At 36.2% G+C, this 25177-nt stretch overlaps 1 protein-coding gene across 3 annotated transcripts in view; it reads left to right on the forward strand.

Annotated features, from left to right (window-relative positions):
- The window catches only part of IBTK (inhibitor of Bruton tyrosine kinase), a 79927-nt gene that overhangs the window by 49729 nt on the left and 5021 nt on the right, over window positions 1-25177 (forward strand). For 2 of the 3 annotated variants that reach the window (XM_005552484.4, XM_074037594.1), the window contains 5 exons: window positions 2412-2560; window positions 4215-4378; window positions 7000-7092; window positions 7664-7807; window positions 18671-18820. In XM_005552484.4, the coding sequence (XP_005552541.2) occupies window positions 2412-2560; window positions 4215-4378; window positions 7000-7092; window positions 7664-7807; window positions 18671-18820 (700 nt within the window). The remainder of the gene's footprint in view (window positions 1-2411; window positions 2561-4214; window positions 4379-6999; window positions 7093-7663; window positions 7808-18670; window positions 18821-25177) is intronic. The other variant, XR_012433650.1, reaches the window with a different exon arrangement.

A 25177-nucleotide genomic window follows, 5' to 3' on the forward strand; every position in this document is an offset into this window, starting at 1 on the left:
TTATAGATTGTCTCACATTCCAGATTCATCTGATCTAGATTAAACTATATACATTTTAGTAGTTTCTTTAGATAAAACATGAAGTGTGACTATAAAATTATGAGACTACAGTATGGCTTTCAGAAATGGTAGGTTACTCTTGTCTATAGCACTAAGACATAACCTAGTATAGTTTCTACCAACAGTACTTCATAGTCAATCAGCTGTATACAAACAACTTTGAAAAACAGAAGAGTACATTGTTTTGTGTTCCTTTGGGGAAAAAAGCTGTTAGGCAGGGCAAAGAAGAAGGATTTTTTTTTTATGCTTACTGAGATGCTTCAAATTAAGTGCTTGATATGTTCACTAAAGCTCAAAAGAATGTCAAGAATAGTTTTAGGTAACATAAATATATAAAAAGGATAGTTAATATGCCTAAAATTTATTTATGAAGCACTGAAAATAGGAATCAGGAGACCTAGTAAATGGGAAAGCTGTATCTTAGGACTTTTCTAAATTAAAAATTCTGTGATTTTGTGTTCTCTGTGTTTTATGAATTACCATTAGTGTTTAGAAGGAGGCAGGGGTGGATTGATGGAAGGATGAATAATGGATAGACAGTCTTGAAAGTAATGATTTGCCAGTCACCTAAATGACTTAGGGAAAAGCAGATATTTGCTTTGTTTTAAATAATGTTATTGTTACCATTTGTGTTAGAATCTTAGAATTTCAGAGCTAGAAGTGACATTAGTAATGAAATAATTTATGTCCCTTACTTTAAACCTAAGGAAACAAGCTCAAAAAACATAAGTGATTTGAAGTAGTGACCAAAAGAAATAAAATTTGTTCTCTTGGTTCCAGGTCCATATTTTCCTGGTGTACTGTTCTTTCTGTGGCCAAGATATCTGTAGTCAAAGATAACTAAAAGGTCAAATTTAATTGGAGGCCCAAAAAAACCTGTTAAGGAAGAAAATTTGAGTATGATGCCAATTTCATCAAAGACAGTTGCGTAATAGCTTAATGTTTGTGTCGATCTTAAAGTTAGACAAACGACATTTGGCAAAACTGTTTTTGACCAGAAGTAATTGTTGGCCACATTAATTGTCCTCTTTTTTCTGGATTTATTTCTAACTGACTTTTGAAAGTGTTCTAATATTAGATGTATTCTCTTAGTTGAAAATTTGCCAGCCTCAAAAATATTCAAAAAGAGGCAAGACGTGGTGCCTCCCGCCTGTAATCCCAGCACTTTGGGAGGCCAAGGTGGGTGGACCACAAAGTCAGGAGTTCCAGACCAGCCTGGCCAATATGGTGAAACCCCATCTCTAGTAAAAATACAAAAAAAATTAGCCGGGTGTGATGGTGCGTGCCTGTAATCCTAGCTACTTGGGAGGCTGAGGCAGGAGAATCACTTAAACCTGGAGGCAGAGATTGCAGTGAGCTGAGATCACGCCACTGCACTCCAGCCTGGGCAATAGAGTGACACTCCGTCTCAAAAAAAAAAAAAAAAAAAAAAAAAAAAAAATTCAAAAGGTTATGTGGAAAAAAATGTTTAAATGTTCTTTCCAAATTGCAGTGATAACAATGAAAGGGACATTTAGCTTGTGAAGGTGATTTACTTTAAAGAGAACAATGTATAAGAGACAGTAGGTTTTAAATCAATTATACAACTTTTAGTTACAACTGAGATAACATCTTTATTTTATAGCTTATTTTGGTGCTTCATTTAGATTCTAATAAATTTGAAATGTGCGGAAATGAACACGTGAATCTAAGCAAAAGTTTGAACCTGGATACCAGGTGTGGCATGAGGCCAGGCATTTAGCTTGCCTAAGAGAAGAAATGATACATACATTTCATAACAACCCTCTTGCTTCAAGCGAGCTGAATCGCCAGAGATTTCAGGGAAGAACACACTTCAAACAGGCCACAGTCGTCTTCTGTGGGAGCCTCTGCTATTGGGTCAGTCAGCTGGCTAAGTGAGAGGCAAAAAGGCCACAGGTTTCCTCCCAGATAGAATGAAGCTACCCTCCTCGCTTGAGTGCAGAGACCACTGTACCAAGAGACAGATGAGAAAAGGAAAAGAGGTCTGGACTTTAATTATTTTCCCTTTCTCCTTTGTCTCTTAGGCGGACAAAAATATTTTCAATCACTTTTTAAAGCAGATCCAAAGAACTATCTTCCTCAGGTTCATTACACAGTTGGTGTGTGATTGTAATGAATAAAACTATTGTTTTATAATCTCTTCCATTTCAGTTTTTCACTTAAACTGATTTCTTTCTCCAGTTAAATTATTAAGATTTTTATACCATAAATATAATTTGAATGTTATTAAGTCTGGATAAATGAAAGTTTTTAGCTGTCTGATTCACTGCATATAATGCATATATGTTTAATGCATATGTGTTTAATTTTTTTTTAATTTCATGTTTTAGGATTATTAAAGTCTGGTAAGACCAATTCTGTGGAATCTCTTCCAGAACTATTGACATCAGACTCTGAAGGAAGCTATGCAGGAGTGGGTAGTCCTAGAGATTTACAGTCCCCTGATTTCACCACAGGATTTCATTCAGATAAGATTGAGGTTTGTTTTTTGAAGCACTGACTCCTTACCTTCAGATTTTAGGTTTATAGATAGTTTATCTTTAATATTTCCTTATTTTTGCCCTAATTTTAAAACAGTCTCCAGGTTGGTATATAAGAATCACACAATATAGTGTTAGTTTTCTTAAATTTGCATAACATTTCTAGTTTTAGAGATTTTAATGGCAGTTTTAAGCCCTTTATGATGTTATTTCTAATCTTTATGCAACTAAAATATAATGTTGATGTAAAATATAATAATACTGTACAGACATACTGAAAAAATGTATTCATAGCTAAATTATTGAAATTTGTCTTGTGAAATGTCAGTTAACATCAGTTAAAAATTGTCAAGGCAAATGATTTCAAAAATAAGCCTGCTTTCAAATTTTGCAGTCTCTTTCCTCCAAGGTATTAACTGGAGCAAAACAATTTGGAAATGATTGAGTTCTTCTCCTAATCTAGCACATTAAGCTGCAGGATTCCTAGTGTGATCAACTCTGGGGAGGACAGTTCTTAGACACTCCTTAAAATTTGATTCCATAGTTGTTAACCTATTAGAGAAAAATGTGTGACTGAATAGAGATAGAGTCACTTTTCCCTAACCCCTACGCATCCACAAAACATATCAGAATTCCTAGGAATTCATGAGACAACAGAAGTTAACCCTTTCTTCTTAGAGTCTTTTAGGCCTCAAGGATTGATTTAATTTTTTTTTCTTTTTGGGGGACAGGGTCTCTCACTCTGGTTGCCCAGGCTGTAGTGCAGTGGTATAGTATCAGCTCACTGCAGCTTTGATTTCCTGGGCTTAGGTGATACTTCCATCTAAGCCTCCAGAGTAGCTAGGATTATAGGTGCGCACCATCACGTCCAGCTAATTTTTTTATATTTTTGGTAGAGATGGAGTTTTGCCATGTTGCTCAGGCTCGTCTTGAACTCCTGGACTCAAGCAATCCATCCACCTCAGCCTCCTAGAGTGCTGGCATTACAGGTGTGAGCAACCTCACCCCAGCAGGATTGATTTTTTTTTAAATATAGAATAGAAGTTTGGGGGCAATTTATATTCACACTAAGGTTGTTCTGTAAGACAACTGAGGTTTAAAGGAAGGCTCAGGGCATATTGTGAGTGATTTGCAATAACAGAAGAATCTATCCTGGAAGTAGACATACCATTTTAATAACTTCCTTGACGTATTACAATAGCAGTAGTTTTAGGGTTCCTTTCAAGGTGTCAGTATTATTTGACTTTAATTTTATTCACAGTACTTTACATCAGAGTGAGTTATATGACATTTATACAAAACTTTCATTTTGTTTCGTACTCAAGCCATGGATATTAATTTTAAAATTACTACTTCATGTCTTATTTGTACAACTATTACATGTTTACTATTTGGTTAGAGATTTAATATGCTAACTAGTTCCCCTAGAAATTATTCTCAAAGCTCATAATAATTTGGTTATAGTCAACAATGTGATTTGAGAGTAGGCTAAGGCACAAAACTGTAGAAGAACATGATTTGAAAATACTAGATGGCTTATTGTCATAAGATTTTACTCTTCATTATAATGTAACTAATATTTATTAAGTACCAGCTATGTGTTACTGTTCTAGGTGCTCATTAACTTCTTTTATTTTTTTTTTCTCTCCCCAGACGAAAGTCAAACCGTATGTTAATGGTGCATCTCCTATGTATGCTAGGGAAGATTTAAAACCATGGGAAAAGTCACCAATACTTAAAATATCTGCTCCACAGCCCATTCCCAATAACAGAATTGATACTACCAACTCTGCCAGTTGGGTTGCTGGTTCCTTCAGGTAGGGTTTTTATTTTATTCTGTAACTATTAGTTTGAGAAATATCATTCATTTTTAATGCAATTTAATTTTTTAATGATGAACATTTAAGAAATATTAATATAAATTTCTAATGTACAGAAAATTGCCTAAATGCCTACGAATTGCTAACCAACTATATAATAGACTTCCCCCCGCCACCAACCCCAGGCAAAATTTAGTTGCCTTTGTATTATCATCAGTGAATAGTAGCAAATACTATGTTTTACATATATAGAGAGAAACTTAATATCAGCAGTTATTTCTTAGATAATATATATATTGGTTAAAAATGCCACACAGGAAGACCGTTTTGTCAATCATAGACTTTATCTCTTAGAGTATGTGAAGGGGTATTTAAAATTTCACAAAATGTGTAACTATTCAGTTAATTTTCAGATGATATTAATTTAACGTTATACTATCCTTTTAACTTGCCTATATTATATATATATTTTTCTTTTATTTAGAAAAATGAAATGAAGGCTGGGCATGGTGGCTCATGCCTGTAATCCTAGCACTTTGGGAAGCCAAGGTGGGCAGATTACCTGAGCTCAGGAGTTTGACACCAGCCTGGGCAACATGGTGAAACCCCATCTCTACTAAAATACAAAAAACTAGCCAGGTGTGGTAATACACACTTGTAATCTGAGGTACTTGGGAGGTTAAGGTGGGAGAATTGTTTGAACCTGGGAGGCGGAGTTTACAGTGAATCCAGATCATGCCACTGCACTCCAACCTGGGCAACAGAGCAGACTCCATCTCAAAAAAAGAAAAAAGAAAAGTCAAATGAAGGTGCAGGTGTAATTAGAATGTAGTATTCTTTCAAAATGTTAATTGAGCTTGTGCTTCATGTTTATATGCCTACAATGATTGATAAAGTCTAAAACTGTTAGTTGACTTATGGATTATCTTATCATCTGGACTATTTAATTCTTTTGAAATAGGCTATATGTTGCAGAGTTGGAACAAAGATTATGATGTTCCATTTTATGTGCTTCATGGTTTAAAGTTTAGTTCAGAAATTAGTTTCTTTTTTTTTTTTTTTTTTGCTTAAGTATACAAATTGGTACATATTTAATATGTGGGAACATCTGGCAGCATCTTCTGATTGCTAATGTTAGGATATTTTGTTAAACATGTTTTAAAAATAGCTTGGTCCACAAGATAGATTAGGCTGTTTCAGTACTATGCTCATTGACAAAATGCTTAGCAATAGGCAATAAACATTCTCAATATTAACATATACACAAACATTTCTACATTCATTCTGAAGTATTGCCTAGTATAAATAATAAGTAGAATTTGTTTTTGATGAAAGAAAAAAAGTACAGGAAACAGGTTCCCCTTTAATATGAAATAATACGACTTTTTTTTTTGAGGCAGAGTCTTGCTCTGTTGCCCAGGCTAGAGTGCAGTGGCATGATCTCAGCTCACTGCAACCTCCACCTCCTGGGTTCAAATGATTCTCCTACCTCAGCCTCCCGAGTAGCTGGGACTACAGGCGCGTGCCACTGTGCCCGGCCAATTTTTGTATTTTTAGTAGAGATGGGGGTTCACCATGTTGGCCAGACTGGTGTCGAACTCCTGATCTCATGATCTGCCCACCTCGGCCTCCCAAAGTGCTGGGATTTCAGGCGTGAGCCACTGCGCCTGGCTGACTTATTTTTATCTGTAATGTAGATTTCATTTAGGTCAAAAATCATCTATTTCTTTTTTTTTTTCTTTTGAGGCAAAGTTTCGCCCTCATTGCCCAGGCTGTAGTGCAGTGGTATGATCTCAGCTCACTGCAACGTCTGCCTCCCAAGTTTAAGCGATTCCCCTGCCTCAGTCTCCCAAGTAGCTGGGATTACATGCACCTGCCACCACCCCTGACTAATGTTTATATTTTTAGTAGTGATGGGGTTCCACCATGTTGGCCAGGCTGGTCTTGAACTCCTGACCTCAGGTGATCCACCCACCTCGGCCTCCCAAAGTACTGGGATTACAGGCGTGAGCCACCACACCTGGCCAGAAACCATCTATTTATAATGATCGTAGAATTTTTTTCCTTATTATGGTATAACTCCCTCTGGTGGGTCTCCAATATTGTTTAGTATCCCCAAGTTTTTCTATTAAATGTTTGTTTTTGTTAATATTAAACAGTAGAATGAGTTTTGTTTGTTAAAAATAGAAAGGAAAGAGTATAATTTTCAAGCTTCATTCAACCTAAAAGTAAGAATTTAATTAGAACTTTGGTGAGGTTTTCTGCCTAATTTAGTAGAGAATCTTTCTATTGCTTGGCTTTTTAAAAAAATGTTTTTTTTTAAATATAGGAATTTCAGTTATATCACAACATTATGACTTTGGATACATATTAGTTGTTATTTGTATATGTGCTGTATCACTTAACATTATGACTTTGGATATATGTTAATATTTATATGTGTATATATAAAAGTAACTTTTACTCAAAATATCCTTTTTGAAGCTGGCTCACAGCTGATAATTCTAAATTATACTCTGACTATTAATCTCACATTTCACTTATGGTTTCAGTGAAGTTGGGGGTTGGGCTTTATAGGTAAATGAATGCCTTGCAAAGTAACCTTTTATGTCTTTTAGTCCAGTCAGCCCTCCTGTTGTGGATCTCAGAACCATCATGGAAATAGAAGAAAGTAGACAAAAATGTGGAGCTACACCAAAGTCACATTTAGGGTTGGTTAAAAAATTATAAAAGATCATTTCATGTTATATTTCTGCCCTAAGAATTGGACAGACTTATTGCATCTTTCCTATTATTTTTCTGCATTTGATGTTATAGTTAATTATACATCCTTTTCTGGTCAATTTAGCCTCCATAATATTATTTCTTAAGTATGTGCTGAAGATAGAGTTGAGCTGATAGTCCAGCTCTTGTAGAATACAGTATTACATCCCAGAAACTTGACTCTAAATTAATAATTGTGGACTATTGGCTACAAAAGCCAAAGAGTTAAGGCTTGTCATGCAAGTTCTTGAAGTTTGTAATATGTTGGAGGGCTCATATGTAGCTATTACTTGATCATTGTTAGTATAAACTGATATTTTCATTGTTGAAACTTGTGAGCATTTTGATCCAATAATGGCAAAATAACATCAAATAAATAGAAAACATTATTATTACCAGTAACCTTTATTAAGCAGAAATTAATGTTAATTGATTTAATTTCTAGCAAAATCATTTCTCATGGAATTAAACTTTGTCAGAAGAAACCACTGAAACTAATTGTTTTAATTTAATTTCTAGCAAAACAGCTTCTCATGGAGTTAAACTTTCTCAGAAGCAACGAAAAATGATTGCATTGACTACCAAGGAAAACAATTCAGGAATGAATAGCATGGAAACAGTTTTATCTACTCCTTCGAAAGCCCCCAAACCAGTGAATGCATGGTATGCTCCTATTTTTATTAAAATTAATATAGATCTGTGCATTTGCTTTTAAGGTAGTACTTGACTTTTGAGTTCCTTCCTACTTCTAGTGTTTCTAAAGTCTTTTCAAATATTTCATCTCCCCTTCTGTTTTCAAGTTAAAAATTGAAACTTGGGAAGCAAACACTTTTTTTGTTGTGTTTATTTTCTTTTAATTTGGGGTGTTTTGGCGTACACATCATGATGACGTACATCATCATACACTTCAAAATGTGGATATATTTTTCATATATAGATATAATTTCTTCTTGATATTCTAATTAGATTTTCTTGCTAAAGTGATTTAAAATTTAATTTTTTAAATTTTTTATAAGAAATTAAATATATCAGACACATATAAAAAGAAAACTTTATTTATACTACACTAATTTTTTTGTCCTTCTGCATGCTACATAAATATCTTTACATGATTATAATCATAGCTTGTTATTTTTCACTTTGTAAAACAGTGCTTCTTACTTAATGTTGTGTTTACATTTTCTCCATTGGAATTTACACATAGTGGCAGCATTGGAATAGTCTCCAAAGAGGTCAGATATAATTTTGAGATGTGTAAAATAGGTTGTACTCCAGCTTCCCTTCCATCCTTCCTTTTCTTTGTAACTTAAAATATCTGGAAACCAGTACTGGAGAAGTACATGGAGAATGTGAAGCCTTATGAAGAAATAAGTAGAACTCTCTTTCTCTCACAAGAATTGGGGAGGATCTTGGCAACTACCCATGGTTTAGGGGAATCCCTTCAATGTTTCTAAGGCCACATTATTCTGTTTGTAAGAAGGAATATTTTTCTCAATTAAAATGTTAATTATTTTGAAGAAAGTAGCAAATAATTTTATTCTAAGTGTTACCAGTGGAACTAAATCAGTGCCTGTTATGGTTACTAGTAGGTCCAAAGCATGGTTACTGAAAAAGTAAAATAAGAGGTAAGAATACCCAAGGAAAAGAGAAAAGAGTGCAAAACTGGAGAGGATGAGCTTAGCAGAATTTTAAAATTTATCAGTATTTTTTAAGCCCCTTCTAAATGTAAGGAACTGTGCTAGTTTCTGTTGATAAGGCAATGAACAAGACAGATTTGACCATTACCCTTGTAGGGTTTATGATTTGACTGCTACAACACTGAGATGTACTTTCTTTGAACAAAAGTATGGAAAATCCAAAAAGGGGGAAAAGTTATTGGAACCACTGTCATGTACTAAATTGCAGTTTGAGAGAATTAACTAAGCTCATGATGAAGCCTTGGACTTGGTAATATAGCTATAACCATGCCATCAATCACTTTCCTTAAGCAAAAAGTGAATGAGTGAAAATTGTTTCACTTATTTTTTTGGAGGCATATTCTTTAGAGTCCTGTGTTCTTCTGAGATCTGAACTGGGTCTTTTCCAGGCTTGCTGAATATCTGTCATCTTGAGATTTTCTTTAACTGTTGTCTTGCAGATCTTCCCTTCTCTCCAGTGTTTGATCCCCAGTTTTCTTGATCTTGTGGCTTTGTATTTCTTGATACACTCCTTGTTTTGATGAATCACAACCCAGTAGGTTTCTGATAAAGAATGGATAGGACATATATTTTTGGAGCTCGCATATTCATGAAAATGTTTTTATTCTAGCCTTCATTCTTCTTGACTGATAGATGGGAACGAGATTCTAAATTGGAAATCATTTGGAGAACTTATTCAATGCCATTTAATTCCTAAATCTTCTTATGTTACCTCTTGTTTTCTTCTCCACTTTTTTTTTTTCTCTGAAAGTTTATAGGGTCTTTTCTTTATCTCTAATGTTCTGATATTTTACAGTAATATAATGTAGGTCTTTTTTGATACATGCTGGATACTTGGGCTTTTTGAATTGGCAACAGCATGTCTTTAAGTTCTAGGGAAATCTTATGTAATGTTATATTACTTTGATACTTTTTCTCCTCACTGTTTTCTCTACAAATCACATTAGTCAGATATTGGTCCTCCTAGGCCTCTCTAAATTTCTTACTTTTTCTTTTTTTTTTTTTTTTTTGAGATGGAGTCTCACTCTGTTGTTAGGTTTGAGTGCAGTGGTGGGATCTCAGTTCACTGCAACCTCTGCCTCCCAGGTTCAAGTGATTCTTCTGCCTCAGCCTCCTGAATAGCTGGGATTACAGGTGCCTACCATCATACCCGACTGATTTTTATATTTTCAGTAGAAACATGGTTTCACCATGTTGGCCAGCCTGGTCTCGACCTCAAGTGATCTGCCTGCCTCAGCCTTCCAAAGTGCTGGAATTACAGGTGTGAGCCACCACACTTTTTCTTTTCTATTGTCCACATATATGCCTTCCAATTCTACTTTCTGGAATATTTGCCTGACTTTTTTCAACCATTAAAATCTTTATCAAGAGGTTTTTTTGGTTGGTTTGTTGATGATATCTTTTTCTATAGTATTCTGTTTAATATTCTAATGTTGAAGATCTCTGCACTCTGTAGACATTTTCAGTCTTCAGTATATACCCAACAGAAACATACACACATATGTACCACAAAACATGTATAAGAATGTTCATAATTTATTATTTGTAATAGCCCAAAATGAAAACAACCTAGATGTCTATCAGCAGTCAATGGATAAATTATTTTTATAGTAGAATACTACAGAGTAATGACAAAGAATAATCATGACTAAATACAACAGTGTGGATGAATCTTACCAATATGATATTGAACAAAAGAAACCACTCAACCGAAAAAAAAAAAAGAAAGCTAAGATTGATTTACACTCTTGTTTTATTCATTCTACCTTATATATATTTTATTTTACTTCATTTTGTCAATTGATTGATTGATTGATTTCTCTTAAGTTCTGATTGGAAGCTCTGTGTGCCTGTGTGCTACAAGTAGACTGATAGATGTGATTATAGGGTAACGTATCAGTTTCCTTAGGGACCCCCGAATCTCCCCATATGTTGATTATCTCCATATCTTTTCTCCTTGGTCTCTTTAGTCTGTCAGTTTTTCTAAAGAGCAGCCTTTTAATTTTTTTTTGCTGGTAAGGTGTACATTTGGTTGCTAGCATTCTGGAAACATATCTCAGTGTAGGGAGGTTAGAGCTGGGACTGAGCTTGTCACCATTTGTAATAGGTTTTCACATTTAGTATATAGACTTTGTACACAACAGTTCACTCCTGCCGTCTTCTATTACCAGTGACTTTGAATCAAATTTTCCTTCTGCCAGAGTAGAGGAGATGTAGTCATGTGACCATACAGCAATAGGGAGTACATCTGGCACTCTGAGCCCCTCCTTAAATAAACTGAAACAATTTTCCCACTTTCATCCTCATGTCAACTTCAGGATTCGATACATACTCTGTCTCCAGTATATGCCCCTTTCCAGAGTTCTCAGCTTCCCTCCTTACCATCACCCACCTGATGACTGTTAGTTTTTCTTTTTGTCCACTCAGTGACATCAGTTTTATCATTCTATCTCTTTTGCTATCCTTCAAAAATGTGTTGCTTTTTAGACTGCCATTGTCCTAATAGTTTATTATTTTTGCCCTTGTGGGTTTATACCTTTCTGATTACTTTGCTGTACACTTTAGGATTTCAGAGGAAGGTATTCAAGTGGTCATTTATCTGAAACTTCTGACTAATTTTCAAACGTAGGAAAAATTTTTCCTTGGTAATTATTAGCAACATGAGCTTAGAGTGCCACATTGAAGGGACTATCTATCCAAATTTTAAAAGGAGTCTATTATGGCATATTAAGGAGAATTCTAGGAAGATGGGAGGAAAGATGCCATAAATTTTGACCCAAAACATAGGGTATTTTTCTTTGAAAAGAATTTGATAATTATCTGGGTGGGCATGATGGCTCACGACTATAATCCGAGCACTTTGGGAGGCCGAGGCAGGCAGATCACCTGAGGTCAGGAGTTTGAGAACAGCCTGGCCAACATGGAAAAACCCCGTTTCTACTAAAAATACAAAAATTAGCTGGGCGTGGTGGTGGGCGCCTGTAATCCCAGCTACTTGGGAGGCTGAGACAGGAGAATCACTTGAACCCAGGAGGTGGAGGTTGCAGTGAGTTGAGATCATGCCACCACACTTCAGCCTGGGCAACAGAGCAAGACTCCTTCTCAAAAAAAAAAACAAAAACAGAATTTGATAATTATCAAATAAAAGTGATATTTGTTATACATTTATTTTATGAAAACGTGATTGGAAAACTTAAGTACAAACATGAGTAATGAGTTTTATGTATCTTAGGACACCAAGAAAATTTAAACTGACCAATTATAGATAATTATAGATGTTATAGGTATTCTGAATTATTATCATCAAGGTGAGAGGTGTCTGAATTGTCTACAATTAGTAGTTTATGCTCTTTTTATGGCTTCTTAAGACTATACAGGCATACTTTGGAGATACTGCAGGTTTGGTTCCAGACTACCTCAATAAAGCAAACATCGCAATAAAGCAAGTCACAAGAAATTTTTGGTTCCTGGTGCCTATAAAAGTAATGTTTATACTATACTGTAGTTTGCTAAGTGTGCAATAGCGTAATATCTACAAAAAAACTTTAATGTAAAAATATTTTATTGCTAAAAAATGCTAATGGTCATCTGAACCTTCAGTGAATCATGTTTTTATAGTGGAGGATCTTGCCTTGATGTTGATGACTGCTGAGTGATCAGGGTGGTGCTTTCATCACTAAGCTTAATCGTTTCTAGCTTTTGATTTAAAGTGAGAGACGTGACTTTTTCTTTCTCTTGAACACACAGAGGCCACTGTAGGGTTATTAGTTGGTCTAATGTCAATATTGTTGTTTCTTAGGAAATAGGGAGGCCTAAGGAGGAGAGAGAGAGAGATGGGAGAACTGCCAATTGGTGTAACAGTCAGAAAACAAACATTTATCAATGACGCTTGCCACCTTGTGTAGATGTGGTTCATGGTGCTCCAAAACAATTATAATAGTAACATCAAAGATCACCATAGATACGATAATAATGAAAAAGTTTGAAATACCAGGAGAATTACCAAAATGTGACACAGAGACACAAAGTGAGCATGTATTGTTAGAAAAATGGCAGGATATACTTGTTCCATGCAAGGTAGCCACAAACCTTCAACCTGTTTAGAAACACAGTTAACTATGAAGCACAGCAAAGCACAGCAAAGCAAAACACTTCAGTATAAATTGAAATTATTATTATTAAATTGTTGAATAATTTTCTTTCTTGAATTCTTACGAGACTACAAAGTATTTATTTATTTTTTTATTTTTTATTGCATTTTAAGTTCTAGGGTACATGTGCACAATGTTCAGGTTTGTTACATATGTATACATGTGCCATGTTGGTGTGCTGTACCCATTAACTTGTCATTTACATTAGGTATATCTCCTAATGCTATCCCTTACCCCCGCCCCACAGCAGGCCCCGGTGTGTAATGTTCACCTTCCTGTGTACAAGTGATCTCATTGTTCAGTTTGCACCTATGAGTGAGAACATGTGGTGTTTGGTTTTCTGTTCTTGCAATAGTTTGCTGAGAATGATGGTTTCCAGCCTTATCCATGTCCCTACAAAGGACATTAACTCATCCTTTTTTATGGCTGCATAGTATTCCATGGTGTATATGTGCCACATTTTCTTAATCCAGTCTGTCATTGATGGACATTTGGGTGGGTTCCAAGTCTTTGCTATTGTGAATAGTGCCGCAGTAAACATACGTGTGCATGTGTCTTTATGGCAGCATGATTTATACTCCTTTGGGTATATATCCAGTAATGGGATGGCTGGGTCAAATGGTATTTCTAGTTCTAGATCCTTGAGGAATCGCCAAACTGTCTTGCACAATGGTTGAACTAGTTTACAGTCCCACCAACAGTGTAAAAGTGTTCCTATTTGTCCACATCCTCTCCAGCACCTGTTAGAAAATTTTGGACTTTTTAACGATCACCATTCTAACTGGTGTGAGATGGTATCTCATTGTGGTTTAACTGGTTCAGCATACACAAATCAATAAACATAATCCAGCATATAAACAGAACCAAAGACAAAAACCACATGATTATCTCAATAGATGCAGAAAAGGCCTTTGACAAAATTCAACAGCCCTTCATGCTAAAAACTCTCAATAAATTCGGTATAGATGCAACATATCTCAAAATAATAAGAGCTATTTATGACAAACCCACAGCCAATATCATACTGAATGGGCAAAAACTAGAAGCATTCCCTTTGAAAACTGGCACAAGACAGGGATGCCCTCTCTCACCACTCCTATTCAACATAGTGTTGGAAGTTCTGGCTAGGGCAATCAGGCAGGAGAAAGAAATAAAGGGTATTCAATTAGGAAAAGAAGAAGTCAAATTGTCCCTGTTTGTAGATGACAAGATTGTATATTTAGAAAACCCCATTGTCTCAGTCCAAAGTCTCCTTAAGCTGATAAGCAACTTCAGCAAAGTCTCAGGATACAAAAATCAATGTGCAAAAATCACAAGCGTTCCTATACACCAATAACAGACAAACAGAGAGCCAAATCATGAATGAACTTCCATTCACAATTGCTTCAAAGAGAATAAAATACCTAGGAATCCAACTTACAAGGGATGTGAAGGACCTCTTCAAGGAGAACTACAAACCACTGCTCAGTGAAATAAAAGAGGACACAAACAAATGGAAGAACATTCCATGCTCACGGATAGGAAGAATCAATATTGTGAAAATGGCCATACTGCCCAAGGTAATTTATAGATTCAGTGCCATCCCCATCAAGCTACCAATGACTTTCTCCACAGAATTGGAAAAGACTACAAAGTATTTTAACCTGAACTCTAGATATAACATTAATCATTGAGTGAATATAATGTGATATAATTTTTCATGTCATTTTAAAATTATGAGATAACCATAATTCAGCATATCACTTGATTTTTAATCAGATACACATAGAATGTAAATACTTGTAAATATATGCTTGAAGTAAAAATGGAATAGATTGTTTTCCTGAGGACATATCTCGTATGCATTGGTTTAAAAAAAAAATTGGAACTTTTTTTTGTTTTTGAGACAGGATCTCATTCTGTTGCCCAAGCTGGAGTGCAGTGGTACAATCTTGGCTCACTGCATCCTTGACTTCCTAGGCTGAAGCAATCCTTCCACCTCAGCCTCCTTTGTAGCTGGGATCACAGGTGTGCATCACCATGCTCAGCTAATTTTTTATTTGTTGTAGAGATGGGTCTTCCTGTGTATCCCCGGCTGGTCTTGAACTCCTGGGCTCAGCAGTCCTCTTGTCTCCACCTCCGAAAGTGATGGGAATACAGGCGTGAGCCACTGTTCCTGGCTGAAGTTAACTTTTAATCAGATTTACAGATTGTTATTTACAGAATATATTCATGACTATGGTGATTTATCTTTTTTTTTTTTTTTTTCCTGAGACGGAGTTTTGCTCTGTCGTCCAGGCTGCAGTGCTGTGGCACAATCTTGGCTCACTGCAGCCTCCGCCTCCTGGGTTCAAGCACTTCTCCTGCCTCAGCCTCCCGAGTAGCTGGGATTACAGGCGCATACCACCATGCCCAGCTAATTTTGTATTTTTGGTAGAGATGGGGTTTCACCATGTTGGACAGGCTAGTCTCAAACTCCTGACCTCGTGATCCATCCACCTGGGCCTCCCAAAGTGCTGAGATTACAGGTGTGAGCCACCGTGCCCAGCCAATTTAACTGTTTTTAAAATCCTTCTTAAAGGTACATCATTACCTGAAGTATCATCTAATGAGATTTTACTTCTTCAAAAGATTTTTAAAAATATGTTTATGTTAATATTAAGGTTAATGTGCAATTCATTAGCAAATCACAAATTAGCACTCTAAATGTACTTGTGGTTGTGGTAGGATTTTCACTAGTTTGTTCACGCATTCATTCACCTAGTCTGTACAAATTCCCAGTGTATATAGTTGTACTCCTGCTGCTGGCAGTTAGGTGTGGCAATGGAAAGTATTAGAGATAACTGGGTTTTTGCATTAGATTGAAGTTCCAACCAGGCAAATTTTAAATTTAATGTGAAAACACTAAGTATGTATGGTGGGATTTGGCTACTTCTCAAAATTAAATGTTTTACTTGGAGAAATAATAGAACATTTCTCATCAGTCATCTTCAGTGGAAGAATACATGGTCTTTGTGGCCTGGCTTGATGTTTGAAAGTAAATTCTTTCAAATTCCATTTAGAGCTAACACATGCAATATAAAACAATTTCAATTATTTAACATTTTAAAGCTAAAAATATTATTTAGAGTAAAATTACAGGACTTCTTTAGCGGAGGAACAAAATTCTGGTTAATTTTTATTTAGGTTCAAATGTCTAAAATGCTTCTCCATAAATTTTCTGTGGCTGTAAAGGTAGAAAATAGCTGGAGCTTGTGAGTTAGGAAGGTAAAATTGTGGGAAATCAGACACTCTTTCAAATTATGGCATAGTCGATGGAAAGAACAATAGAACATATTTGAAGAAATCTGTTTGTCAATCCTTATGCCAGTATCACACGGTCTTAGTTCATTTTGTGCTGCTGTAACAGAGCGGGTAATTTATAATGAACAGATATTTACTGGCTCACAGTTCTAGAGGCTGGGATGTCCAATATAAAGGTGCTGGCATCTGGCGGAAGGCTTGTTGCTACTTCATAGCATAGTGGAAGGCATATGCCAGCAGGGTGAGAGAGCACAAAAAGGGTTGACCACTCTCCGTGATAATGGCATTAGTCGGTTTGTGAGGCACCCTCATAACTTAAACACCTCTTAAAGGTGTCATCTCACAATACAAGCACCATGACATTTACATTTCAACATGAGTTTTTGGAGGAAATACATTCAGGCCTAGCATATACTATCCTGATTACCGTAATTGGTTTTGTCTTCTTCCAACTTTGTATTTTTTTTTAAAGAATGCTTTGGCTAATCTGGGATTTTTTATTCTCATATAAATTTTGGAATCAGTTTGTCAATTTTTGCAGTTAAAAAACCTGGTGAGATTAATTCAATTTTTAAAATAGCTACAGTCTATATAGATTTTCTGTTATTTTCAGTAATTTGGTTTTTTAAAAATGGTATTTGTCTATTCCATGTAAATTGTCAAATTTATTTGTGTTAAGTTGTTTATAACATTTCTATCTTTTTTTTTTCTGTTTTGTTTTTCATTTTTTGAGACAGAGTCTTGCTCTATCACCCAGCCTGGAATGCAGTGGCTCAGTCTCAGTTCACTGCAACCTCTGCCTCCCAGTTCAAACGATTCTCATGCCTCAGCCTCTTGAGTAGCTGGGATTACAGGTGTGCGCCACCATGCCCAGCTAATTTTTGTAGAGACAGAGTTTCACCATTTGGCCAAGCTGGTCTCAAACTCCTGGGCTCGAGCGATCCACCTGCCTTGGCCTCCCAAAGTGTTGGGATTACAGGTGTGAGCCACTGTACCCGGCTCTATAAGATTTCTTTATTACCCTTTTAATTTCTGTAATTATTTATTGCTTCCTAACAGATTATGCTTGAACAACATCTTAAAACAACCAACATTTATTATCATAATTCCTTTGGGTCAGGAATCTCAGCTGAGTGCCTCTGACTCAGGATCTTCCACAGTGCTTCAGTCAAGGTTTGGCCAGGGCTATAGTCATTTCAAGGCATGACTTGAAGAGGACCTACTTTCAAGATTACTCACATAGATATAGAATTCTGGATTGACATTCTTTACCTCTTTCATCATATTAAAGATTCCCTTCCATCGTCTTTTGGGCTTCATTGTTTCAAATAACAAGCTACTCATTTTCATTCTGTGTTGCGTTTCTCTGGCTGCTTTCAAGATTTTCTATTTAGCTTTGGACATTTCAGCTGTTTATTTATTATGTGCCTAAGTATGGTTTTCTTTGTTTTATCTTTTTTTGGGTTTCCCAAAATTCTAGAGTCTTTAAATTTATATCTTCTACCAAATTTGGGGAAATTTTGGCCATTGTTTCTTTTTCTCTGCCATATCTCTCTTCTTTATTTCTGGGACTTCAGTTACACATATGGCAGACCTTTTGATTTTATCTTATAATTCATTATGGGATAATTTTCTTCAACTTCTCTTTTTTGTTTTTGAGATTCAAAAATTTCTTTTGGTTTATCTTCAAGTTTACCAACTCTTCAATCTATACAGTGAATTTTAAAAAATATATTTGGCCGGGCGCGGTGGCTCACGCCTGTAATCCCAGCACTTTGGGAGGCCGAGGCGGGCGGATCACAAGGTCAGGAGATCGAGACCACGGTGAAACCCCGTCTCTACTAAAAATACAAAAAATTAGCCGGGCGCGGTTGTGGGCGCCTGTAGTCCCAGCTACTCGGGAGGCTGAGGCAGGAGAATGGCGTGAACCCGGGAGGCGGAGCTTGCAGTGAGCTGAGATCCGGCCACTGCACTCCAGCCTGGGCGACAGAGCGAGACTCCGTCTCAAAAAAAAAAAAAAAAAATATATATATATATATTAAGAATTCTTGAATTTTCGTTTTGTTCTTTTTTTAATAGCTTCTTTTGCTGAGCTTACCTATTTTTAATGAACTTTTGTTGTCATTATCTGATGCATAATTATAATATCTATTTTAATATTATTGCTGATTTTAACATCTAAGTTATCTCTAGACTTGGTCTTCATTGATTGCTTTTTCTTATGGAATAGTTTTGGATATTTCACAATTGGCATCAAGAATCCAACATCACACTGAAAACTGTAATTGTATATTGTAAAATTTTTAGTATACATTCTCTTATTGTTCTCTTATGACTTCCAGCAATGCCCTTTTACAAAATGGATGTTTTAACATGATCTTTGCTTTCTTTTGCAGGGCATCTTCTCTACATTCAGTTTCATCCAAGTCATTCCGGGATTTCTTACTAGAAGAAAAAAAGTCTGTTACTAGCCATAGTTCAGGCGATCATGTCAAAAAAGTTTCTTTTAAAGGAATTGAAAATTCTCAGGCACCAAAAATTGTCAGGTAATAAAACATACTTAAAACTAATACAGTTTCTACCTTAAAATAGTCTGTGGTGGTTTTATGTTCTGAAATAATATTTAAAACTTTATGAGGCAGATTTTTTTGTACACTCTTTTACATTCAGAATTAAAATTAGCATGTGTAAATTCCTTCCCTACTTAAAAAGTAGGTGGGAACTGAACAATGAGATCACTTGGACTTGGGAAGGGGAACATCACACAACGGGGCCTATCATGGGGAGGGGGGAGGGGGGAGGGATTGCATTGGGAGTTATACCTGATGTAAATGACGAGTTGATGGGTGCAGCACACCAACATGGCACAAGTATACATATGTAACAAACCTGCACGTTATGCACATGTACTCTAGAACTTAAAGTATAATAATAATAAATAAATTAAAAAAAAAAATTTGAAACAGTTATTGAGATATAATTGACTTAAAATCAATTGCATCTATTTAAAGTACACATTCTGTAGTTTCAGCATATATATACACCTATGACACCACTACAACATTCAAAATAGTGAACATAAGCATCATTTTCAGATGTTTTGTCATGACCCTTTGTAATCCCTTCCTCTCTTCCTTCTGTTTCCCCCTCCCAAGCAGCTACTAATCTGCCAATACAGACTGGCTTGTACATTTTAGAGGTTTATATCAGCAGGGTCGTGCAGTATGTACCCGTAGTAAAAAGTCTTCTTTTACTCAGCATAATTATTTTGAGATTTATTCATGCTGTTATGGGTATCCATTGATTCTGTTTCATCACTGAATAGTATTTCATTGTAGGGGCATACCACATACAATGTGTTTATCTGTGCATCTGTTGATGAACCTTTGGGTATTTGCAATTTTTTCTCTAACTATTTTTTAATTTTAATTTTCATGAAAGTAGAGATGGGGCTCTCATTATGTTGCCCAGGCTGGTCTCGAACTTCTGGCCTCAAGCAGTTCTCCCACCTCAGCCTTCCAAAGTGCTAGGATTACAGGCATGAGCTGCCACACCTGGCCTAGCTATTTTTAATACTGCTTTAGAAAGTCCAATGTATTTTAAAGAAAAAAGTTTCATATTTTAAATGCCTACATGAAGCATCAAAATCTATAATTTAAAAGCAGTATTTTCAGTGAGCTGTGATTGAACCACTGCACTCCAGCATGGGTGACAGAGTGAGACCTGGTCTCAAACAAACAAAACAAAATAAGTAAGGTATGTTATGTCCAATTCAAGTGCATCAAACAGATAATATAAACTTTTCTGACTGAAGCACGGAATGGAGACTGGGGAGTTATACTAGTTTAATGTCACTTTACCTGCCCTAAGGAACTATCAGAGTCTTCTGACAACAGTGTTTGGAAACTCCTGATTTAGATTAAATGTTTAGGCGTATTTTCACTGTTAGTATTGTGACTGTCTTCTTTTTTACAGATATTTACTTTTAGGAGGAAAGTTCTTGAGCCTTAAAAGATCTGAAGTCATCTCCCTAACTTGTCTAATACTTCTAGCATTAAAATACTATTTTAAAATAAAAATCTTAGGCTGAGTTTGGTGGCTTAATGCCTGTAATCCTAGCACTTTGGGAGGCCGAGGTGGGCAGATCACTTCAGTCCAGGAGTTTGAGACCAGCCTAGCAACATGATGAAACCCTGTCTCTACAAAAAATAGCAAGAAAAATAAATTAGCTCGGCTTGGTGGCATGTGCCCATAGTCCCATCTATTCAGGAGGCTGGGTTGGGAGGATTGCTTGAGCCTGGGAGGTAAAGGCTGCAGTTAGCCTTGATTGTGCCACTGCACTCCAGCCTGAGCAACAGAGGGAGACCCCATCTCAAAAACAAACAAACAAACAAAACAAAACAAAACAAAACCTTAAATGGAATACTAACACATGAAGCAGATTAAATCTTTTTGCATATTAATTTATACAATTATAATTATGATAGGCTTATAAATATAAAGCTAGGTACATAGTCTTCAAATTGGCTATCAAACATTTATTGATTATGAACTTTGTATCAGACATTATGCTAAGTACTAGAGTTACAGTGGTGAACAAATTAGCCCCTGCCTATATAGAACTATGCTCCTTTCTTGTTTTGCCATAGAAAAGTTCTCTCTCTTATCTTAGGCCAATACCTGTGCTTTTATCTTAATGCTTCCCACTTCAGAAGCCTGAAAACTATTAATTATCCCTTTCCTTTCTTGTGTAAGATTCAACCTTTTCCTTTTAACTAGATTTTTCCCCTCTGGTTTTGAATGTGCTCAGATCTCTCATGTGGTCTGGGCACACTTTCTTCTATCAGTTGTCCTGTCATTACCAATTCTCCATCTCCTTCACAGCCAGATTTCTCAAAAGAGTTGTCACCTCCCACTCAGTCCGTAATTCATTCTGTCTCCCAGCCCCATTACTAATATCTCTTGCCCGTATGTATCATCTGGGCTTTAGACTTAATTATCTCTTACTGACCCTACCATTCTATCTGCATGTTCAGAAACACCGCAAACTTCATGTCCAAAACGAAACTTAATGTTTTCCTCATACCCCTCTCATAAAACCAAAATCAAACAAAAATACAGAAAAACATAGCATAGCCTATTCTTTCGGAATTTTCTTCCTCAGTAAATAGGAAGAATTTGTGTCTTTGGCACTTCCATTTTCTTCACAAGTATTCAGTCTACTGTTAGAGCATTCCAGTTTTATCTCTTAAATATTTCTCAAATCCATATACTAAATTTTATCTCCAGTGCTATCACCTCTGATTCAGTTTACTGTGATACTTCACCCGGGCCACCAGAGTTGCCCTACTGACTGGTCTTGCCTTTCTTTCCTCCAATATATTAAGCCAGTGTGTTCTTTTTTAAAATTTGGAGTTTACTGCTTTTAAGAAAAAAGCTATAGCATTCTTAATATGGCCTTCAAGGCCTACATAGTCTGGCTCCTGCCTACTGTCTTTAACTTGATTTTGTAACCTGATCTCTGTGTTCTAGTCATCTTGGCCTTCTCTTAGTTCTCAAATGCACTTTCCGTCTTTCTACCTCCTTACCCTTTGACAGACTGACTCTGACTCTTCTTTCAATATCTATTCAGTTATATTCTTTGGAGAAGTCTGACTTACTGGGGCAGTTTACTGTCGTATGTTCTCATGGCACTTTTTTATTGTACGTTTATTAGTGTGATTCTTTAATATTTGTCTACTCTAAGTATTTTCATGTCTGTATGTTTAATTATATGTTCAATGAGAGCAAGGAGGTTTGTCATTGCTCATCATTTTACTACCAGTGTTCAGACTGGCTCCTGGCATGTAGTAGGTGCTCCGTGAGTCTGGTGAATGACTGAATGAGTAAATTAATTAAAATTGTTACCCTGTTTGAAGTAACATTTGTTTCTAATGTAGTGATTTGTATTGCATGTCTTAGATATATCAATTTAAAGGTATGAAAATAAAGATAATTTTTGTATTTTTATATTTTAAATATTAATATTCATTGAAACTTTAAAAAAATGTCTTTAGATATATAACGATTTGTCATGGAACTTAAAATATGGATCTGCGGTTTCATAGTTGATCACTAGAGTGTGCTATAACATCAGGGCTCTTTATAAGTGTGCCCCCTGTTATACTGTTTTGGAAGTTTGACTTAATGGAGTTTATGACAGTATGACATATCCATAGCTTCAGTATTTTTGGTATGGGAGTTAATGTTTTAAATAACTGTGGCTATCACTGATAGTGATTCTGAGAAAGAAAACATATAGCTTTGAGTTTCAGGGTTTTTTTCTATCATAGAAAACATAATAAGTATGCTTTTTTAAAAAGGAAATATAAAACATTACAGACAAACTAAAATATTCATTAATTTGCAAATTATGGGCTACCTGGTACTGGCCTCTGTTGGGTATATATAAAAGTAAAATGCATAGGCACAGCCTTTCATGTGTCTGAAACCTAGTTGATAAATATTAATGTACATACATGGACGTTAAATGACAGAATAAGAATGAAATTACGATACAAGGTCCAGGCGCTGTAGCTCACGCCTGTAATCTCAGCACTTTGGGAGGCCGAGGCAGGTGGATCACTTGAGGTCGGGAGTTCAAGACCAGCCTGACCAACATGGAGAAACCCCATCTCTACTAAAAATACAAAATTAGCCAGGCCTGGGGTGGCACATGCCTGTAATCCCAGCTACTTGGGAGGCTGAGGCAGGAAAATTGCTCGAACCCAGGAGTCAGAGGCGGAGGTTGCGGTGACCCGAGATTGCGCCATTGCACTCCAGCCTGGGCAACAAGAGCGAAACTCCATCTCAAAATAATAATAATAATAATAATAAAAGCCAGGCATAGTGGTGCATGTCTGTAATTCTAGCTACTAGGGAGGCTGAGGCAGGAGAATTGCTTGAACTGGGAGGTGAAAGTTGCAGTGAGCCAGGATCATGCCACCATACTCCAGCCTGAGCAACAGAGTGAGACTCTGTCTCCAAAAATAACAGCAGCAACAACAAAAAAAAAAAAAAAAGAAAAAAGAAATTACGATACAATATAGAAGTATTAAAGAGATTACAAAATGATGAAGTACCAAATGAGTGGTTCTGAGAAGGAAAACCGAGCATGGGCTGGTGTCAGAAAGACTTCATTGCAGAAGAGCTTGAGCTGTGTTAGTTCATAAGCACTTTTTATATTCATTTCTAAATATTATTATATTTATAAGCATGTGAATAATATTAGAAAAAAAGAGATCACTTAATTCTTGATCCCTTTCATTGTCATAAGCTTTTGAATACAGGATGGGATTTTTAAAAGAAGAAGTAAGAGAAGATGGGGCAGTATAAACAGGAAATCGTAGGAGTTAAGAAGATAGGAATGCTTATGGTCCTTTGGGGAGTTAGGGTGCCAGGGGTTGGGGACTCATCTCAGGAAATTCCACAAATTATACATTCTTGTTTAAGTTGTAGAAAATTTTGTTTTTTCCAAGATTAGGGCAAGAATGACCATGTTATTTGAGGGTGTTAACATCTAAAAGTGAGCAATTTGTACAATTTTTATTTGTTTATTGTTGCTTAGGTATTCTTTTTCATTTCATGTGCTTTTATTTCCTATTTTTCTTTCACTGAAATGTCCCCTTACGTAATTCTGGAAAGAAAATGTAAGCTGTGTTTCTTTTTTTTTTCTCGAGACGGAGTCTTGCTCTTGTCGCCCAGGCTAGAGTGCAAGGGTGTGATCTCTACTCACTGCAACCTCTGCCTCCAGGTTCAAGTGATTCTCTTGCCTCAGCCACCCCAGTAGCTACAACTACAGGCGCCTGCCACCGCGCCCGGCTGATGTTTGTATTTTTAATAGAGATAGGGTTTCACCATGTTGGTCAGACTAGTCTCGAACTCCTGACCTCAGGTGATCTGCCCACCTCAGCCTCCCAAAGTGATGGGATTACAGGTGTGAGCCACTGCACCCAGCTGAGCTTGTTTCTAATTAGTGAGAAAAACTACTTGTAAGGCAAAAATTATTCTATGATTGTATCAGCTCTAATCTTATATAAAAATCTTTCTAATTAAGCTAGTACATTTTTTTTTAAGGCCAACTGAGCAAAGAATAATTTAGTTCCTTTAAAGTGTAAATGTGACAATATTAATGTTTTTTGGTTTGAACAAAAATCTTTTTTTTTTTGAGACGGAGTTTTGTTCTTGTTGCCCAGGCTGGAGTGCAATGGCGTGATCTCGGCTCACCGCAACCTCTGCCTTCTGGGTTCAAGCGATTCTCCTGCCTCCGCTTCCTGAGTAGCTGGGATTACAGGCACGCGCCACCAAGCCCAGCTAATTTTGTATTTTTAGTAGAGATGGAGTTTCTCCATGTTGGTCAGGCTGGTCTCAAACTCCCTACCCCAGGTGATCCTCCTGCCTTGGCCTCCCAAAGTGCTGGGATTACAGGCGTGAGCCACCGCGCCCGGCCTGAACAAAAATCTTTTAAGGAAAATGTCAGTTAACCTTTTTATGTTGCTGTTTATTTTCAGAAGGCTAAATTTTATACAGATTGTCTCTTGAGATACCTACTTTTATGTTGCTAATGTCGAAAACTCAATAATGCTATATTTATTATTTGAAAGTGTAGAATGTTTTTGATATTTGTTTAATCATAGCTCTATTTTATTTGACAAATTTGGTTCATTTTAAGACATTTAAGACACACTACACGTTGTTTGGATAAATTTGTAATTAATGAAATTATCCACTGAAAAATCAGTGGAAAAAGTTATGGAATTGTAGTCTTAGGAAACATATTTGAGATTCAGTATAACATTATACAGCTCTTTCTGAATCTGTCTGTATCTCAGTTTCATCATATGGAAATGAGAGTAGTAATACCA

Source organism: Macaca fascicularis, chromosome 4, assembly GCF_037993035.2.
Source record: "Macaca fascicularis isolate 582-1 chromosome 4, T2T-MFA8v1.1".
Taxonomy (NCBI): Eukaryota; Metazoa; Chordata; class Mammalia; order Primates; family Cercopithecidae; genus Macaca; species Macaca fascicularis.